This window comes from Limulus polyphemus, unplaced genomic scaffold (genome assembly GCF_000517525.1).
Source record: "Limulus polyphemus unplaced genomic scaffold, Limulus_polyphemus-2.1.2 Scaffold1840, whole genome shotgun sequence".
Classification (NCBI taxonomy): Eukaryota; Metazoa; Arthropoda; class Merostomata; order Xiphosura; family Limulidae; genus Limulus; species Limulus polyphemus.
In genome coordinates this window covers 182,413-188,550 of record NW_013667450.1, presented here as the reverse complement: position 1 = coordinate 188,550, position 6,138 = coordinate 182,413, and the positions used below count along the sequence as shown (strand labels likewise).

The 6,138-nt window shown below is 34.6% G+C and overlaps 1 protein-coding gene across 1 annotated transcript in view; it reads right to left on the bottom strand.

Moving 5' to 3' along the window:
- Positions 1-2,243: 2,243 nt before the first annotated feature.
- The window catches only part of LOC106465111 (zinc finger protein SNAI2-like), a 6,693-nt gene continuing 2,798 nt past the window's right edge, over positions 2,244-6,138 (bottom strand). Inside the window, exon 2 of the mRNA XM_013925307.2 lies at positions 2,244-4,191. Coding sequence (XP_013780761.2) covers positions 3,344-4,191 — 848 coding nt within the window. The 3' untranslated portion in view covers positions 2,244-3,343. The remainder of the gene's footprint in view (positions 4,192-6,138) is intronic.

The window sequence follows — 6,138 nt, the reverse complement described above, 5'->3', positions numbered from 1 at the left end:
TGATTGCGAGTCGAGCGCCCTAATCACCTGGCTATATATCAAAACGTGTGAGAGTAAGCAGGCAGAAAACTTGTACTCAAAGCAGAAAAAAAATTTATTTTTGATAAATGTATTCCAATTATGCAAAAAGAAAAAAAACACAAAGAAACAAAACACATCAATAAATACCAGAAATAATAAATAAATAAATAAGACTAGAAAACTACACACTATGAAGAAATTCAAAACATATCGGCCTGTATAAGTTATTTTAGTTTTCATAGTTTCATGTTTTTGTGTTTAAAAAATATATTTAAAATAGCAAAAATTACCTTATTAATCCAATACGTATATAACGTCATTCTGCTTAACAACCACCTTGAGGTCAGAAATTTAAATTTAAAATAACTAGTAAGAAATTTAATTTTTTTTTGTTTTTAGTGTTAGAAAACAATACTAATCACTATTTAAGGTTGTCCAAGGACTTCTTAAATATAGTTCTGTTGTTTTTGCTTTTGGTACAAAGATAAAAATTTATAACCTTCGTTTTTTTTAAACACAAATGTTATTGTTTACCTATCTTTAACTTCAATTTGGAAAAAAATACAATATCTGAAACCACGTAGTTTGATACAAACTAGATTTAAATACCACAAGTGAGAAAAAACTCATTATTTTGGTCAAAGACCTCTTTTCAAGGGAAACTTTTATCCATTTTTCAGTATTTCAAAACCTAACTTTAACACTGTAGCTGTAATAATATGATGAGGGTTATGTCGTATTTCGTAAGAACGAATTGCATATGCTCATGTGGTAGCGTTTCGCTACAGGTGTAAACCGTGACGCCAGGGCGATATGTTTATCACCTACATATTTGGCTCACGAAAACTTCCCAGCTATTCGACAGTGCAATACCGCCCAGAGTAAAATTGAGTTTGGTCTGCACGTTCATAGTTCTGAGGAAGGATAGTTATAAGGGAATGAGAGACAAAGTCCGGGACAAACTAATTTTAAAGATGACTGTCTATAACATTTGAATAGTAATATCGACAAAGGAAGCCCAAGAAACCCATCCGAGGACGTAAAACAACCTAAGCAGGACTAGTCGTCCAGAAAGTCTATCTAACCTCACCCAGAAAGTGACTGCTTGTATGCAAATCGCCCATGCACAAGATAATTTACAATGATGTTGTGGTTGTGAAGAAGCATAAACCACGAGTGTATAAGTTTGTTGTAATACCTAGATGTGGTTGAATAACTATGACAACAACTGATCTTTCAATATGGATATAAGGTTTTTAACCTAACGTTATAGTTGCCACGGATGGTTTAAATGGTGGGAAATGTAAACTTCCCAAAATACACAATGAACCAAAGGGGATTATTAGTTACTATTAGGAGAACATATTGCCATCAATGATGCGAGATGAAATTCGTGTTCAGTATGGCCAGAACGCCAAGAAAGCCATTCCCTTATCCGACATACCTGTAAATCCACCTGACTGCGCACCCATTAACGTCTGCGTATTTGGTCTGTTTAAACTTTGACTTGAAAACTTTCGTACACGTACAGCGAGTGATTGGTGGCAAGTTTGCCGAGAAGAATGTGCTGAAATTGAGTTTGTAGTCCTTTCGGAAGTTTTTACAACGGAAATTGAGGAGTTGGCCAACAGCGTGATGTCTTGAATATCATAACAGACAACGGAAGAAGTAGTCCCAAGTGTAGCACGTGACCTGGGACATCGTTCTTACAAAGGGCGACTAACCCTCGCATCATTTCCAAATGAGCTTTTTTCTAAAACTTGCTGTTTTTGATAGATATTGAATGAGAGGGTTTTATTATTCCTGGGTGAGATGTCATTGTAGTAGCTCTGTATAACAGTTAACTAAACATCCGAAGTGTAGTTACCAGTGTGACAAATACAACAAAACAGTTAAGATAAAAATGTAATAAAATTTGTACCATTCTAGAATTTTATTTTTGTTACTTTAAGGACATACTTTTACCAAAGTATCACAACGACATATATATCTATATATTGTCACATATCAAATAACTTATTACACATATATTACCAACTGTTATCTTTTATAACTATCTTAGCGGATGTCTTGAATGTTGTACCAACCATAAGACAAAGATAAAACCCGACAGCTTCAATGAAGTTATAAATATTTTATGAATCATAAATAAAATTGATAAATTATTGCATTTGATCTTTTTAAATATATTTTTTTCAATAAACATGAACAACACAAGTATTGAAATTAATACGATACCATTCAGTGTTACAATTAGATAATTAGTAAACGCATGGCAATCAATTATATTATAAAAATATCATCGTACAAAATTGGAATTAGTGGAAAATTACTCTCCAAATCCACGAAACTAACTAATAATCAAAATATCTCCAAATGTTAATGTAGTTCTAGAGCAACGGACGCCAGTTAAAAAACTTTTAATATTGGACGTTTCGTCCACCCAAAGCTTATAACACGACAAACATTCGCACAGAAAACTTTGAAATATTTTAATAAAATACATTGTATTACTATAAAATCAGTAATGAAAAAAATGTTGGTCCTTACTTACTTACTCTGTGATGAATTGTGCATATGTTTGCTGTATTTGATTGAAAATTATTAATTACGTAGATGACTCCTTTTTAAATTAGAACCAATAAATGACCGTTTAATCGGACACATTAATACTTAGAACATTTTCATTTGAAAGGATTCATTGAAGTTTATGAAATATACAAAAACGATTTCGTGCTCACCAAAACCACTTTCCCACGATAGATGACAACCAGGACGATATGTCTTCTGGTTATCTTTGTATAAAACATTGTTGTACTATCTTATAAAATGGAATTTAATAGCTGTATGCCTGTAACAAAACGCTTTCACTTTCAATGGATGCACCTGGAGTGATTAATGTCAAGATTGGAATAACGGGAAGGAAAACTATCCTCCATCTTCAGCATGCTTTGATGGTCGGTAAAACTATTTTGAAATGTTAAGATCTATGCAAAACAAACGTGTTATATAATATTCTTTGTTCTCTGTTTGTAAATGAAGACTATGCTAAGTTTTATGTGTTTCATAAAATAGTGGTTATAAAAGATAAACGCATTAAGATTAAATGTGATGCAGATGTGTCTCTTTTCTTACTACGTTGCTCGACGTAAAAATGAGTTCTCGTTTTTTACAATCAAACGGAATTTGTGGACTCTGCACTTATCCACAAGGTGAACAATCCCTTTACACTTGTTAATGACAAAAATATTGTTTCTTTAGGATCGGTATTATTATTCCATCACTTATTTCGTAAATACCAATACATTTTCATGGTTCACATTTACTCATGAAGAAGTTGAGAAGATGCCTCTGGACTGGGAGTAAATGACTGTTCTTTTGACAAAACCTCTTGAGAAGAGTATCTATTTGATCCTCGACTTAATTTCTGCTGTCGGTTTAAGCGCATGCACGAGGACTCTTCGTGCTTGTAAAGGTAACTTTTGAGAGCGAAAGCCTTACCACATCGTTGGCAGATATAGGGTTTAGTGGAGGAATGGGTTTGGATATGGGCTCTCAGGTTGGATTTATCAGCAAATGCCTTGTTACAGATTGGGCATAAGAATGGCTTTTCACCTGTATGGGTACGAATGTGCCCCTGGAGAAGCCAGGGTCGACTAAAGCACTTGCCACAGTACACACACTGACAACCCTGACTGTGGGTGCGCACGTGCATGCTGTACGCTGGCATGGACACATACACTTTCTGACAATGAGGACATTTACGAGCTTTCTTGTCTGCAACATTACGATGGGTCTGCCTGTGGCGAGCTAGATTGCTACTGGTGCTGTACACCTTACCACAATCGGAACAGGAATGGCTAATAGCCAGTTTCATTTCTGAAACCACCAGATGCTCTTGAAAAATTACATCCTCAAGAGGCCTTGTTGTCTCAACATCAACGTGATCAGCTTTGTATGTAGAAGGAATATGATCCACAGTTAAACTTAATGGTTCCTTTTGCTCTTCCCTAAAGTAAGGCATTAAAGGAAGAGGGATGGAGTAGTCGAGGAGGCGGGAGAGGTAGGCAGGAGACTTAGGGCTAGCAGGTTTCAGCGGGACAGACATCTCGGCGATACTCGTGCTGGAGTCTGCTTCTGCGGTAGACACGCATCTTTCGGGGCTGTTGTCTGTGGAGAAAAATAACAAGTGAATAAGTGAAGCCTAACTACGCTGAATTTTTATATTATTTTATAGAATGGCAATTACTATAACGACGACCATCCACACTCCTCATCTATCTACCAGTTATATCACACTTTTACAGTTACTTGGTTCAAGTTATAATAAAACACAATTATTATCAAACTTTGCTACTCAGGGTAATGTCAACGTGCTTAAATAAGAAATAATTATAATGTAATTTATTAAATAACAGAGCCTAATACCAGTGGATTAATTGTAATTCAATATAAAAAAATGTTATTTACGAAGACAGACAGCCTAATAATTTTTGTTGTTGGCACAAAGCTACACAGTAAACTATTTGGGCTATGTCCACCGCGGGAATCGAACTCCGGATTTTACAACTGACCCACCGGAGGACACCTGATAACAGTGGTTTGAATATACTAAGTAGTCTTAAAACTTGAAACGTTTTATTCATTTTGTCATTATTAGTTATCAGAATATTCTATTATTTGTGCAGGAATGTAGAGTTTTATTTTTTTCGACACGTTTTTGTTGTCTTTCTTTCTTTTTTTTTCTCAAGCTTTCTGCTCAATGGGGGACATGAAAGTAACGTATGCCTGTTTTCGTAAATATTGGCAAAGCGAGAATAAAAAACAACAACAAAATTTGCAAATGAGCACTGTATTCATAAAAAAAAATTGACTAATCATAGAATCTCTACAGCACATTGCAAGAATTCGGTCGTTAAAGAATGCATAGTTGGCCCTTGCTTTCATGCCAAATATGGCTTGGTTAAAAATTACTTTATCTTGCACAACTGAATTCAAACAAACAAACATTTAAACAAAGTCGTGTTCTCACAAAATACTATCCGTAAGTCTCAGTTGATATGTATTTAAGACGTTCTTCAGTCAAAGTTCCCGCCTCTCAGTCTGCATTAATTAAGCAACTTAAAGATGATCCTGACACGTACAAGTACTGGTCTATATAAGGGTCTCTTAGCCTCGGTGGGAATTTGATATGTTACTGCTCTGATATCAACATTAAATGATGATTGAAGCATTTGATGCCTGACATACGGCACGTGCCACGTGCGTGTGGCTCGAGATGAACAAGATCTCGTGCTCTACTGAGCTTGTTTAAATTTTAATATAAACATGGCCAATGGATGATGATGATGAGAAGGAGTTAGTATAATATTCTCTTGTAAAACGGCACTGTTTCATTTCTTTAAACGTCATGATTTAATAAAGATGTTATAAAATAAGAGCTAAGAGTCTTACAGGGTCATGAATGATTTCTATTATGTGCTAGCACGTTAGAATTTAAACTAAACTAATTAATCTCACGGTTTCTAAGAAGTCAGGTCCGTGACGTCGTCAGATCGTTCACAAATCTGTCGGATCATGTTAATATTTTTGGCATGCTATTTTGTTTTTAACCATTTTATAAATTTAACTCAACTTCAGACAAATAATTAATTTATACGCATTCCATGACATAAATGTTACTGTTTTTGTGACATTTTTCTTTCTTTTCTACGCTAATTTATTCTACTTTTTTGTGAGTCATAATTTCTAATAAAAGCGTTTGGACAACGAGAATCATTTCTAAGTAAGATGAAAGCGAATACTTAATTATCGTAAACATTAAACAAGATGAGGAACTCCTCAGTTAAAACTATCTGACCAATATAGCAACATCTGGATTGTAAAGTGTGTATGTTTTCAATCCATTGCGATATATATATATATAATACGTGTTATTTTTGTACATGAAAACTTTTTACTGAACGCATATTTTACTCTATATTCTTCAGTTTCATAAATTTTCATAAAATTGTAAAGGGACAGTTTTGTTAGCCCATCAATGATGTCCCTTCCAGCTCCCAACTATAACCACCTCTTACTACTCATGTATTCATCCAATCTTTCCTTGACTCAGTT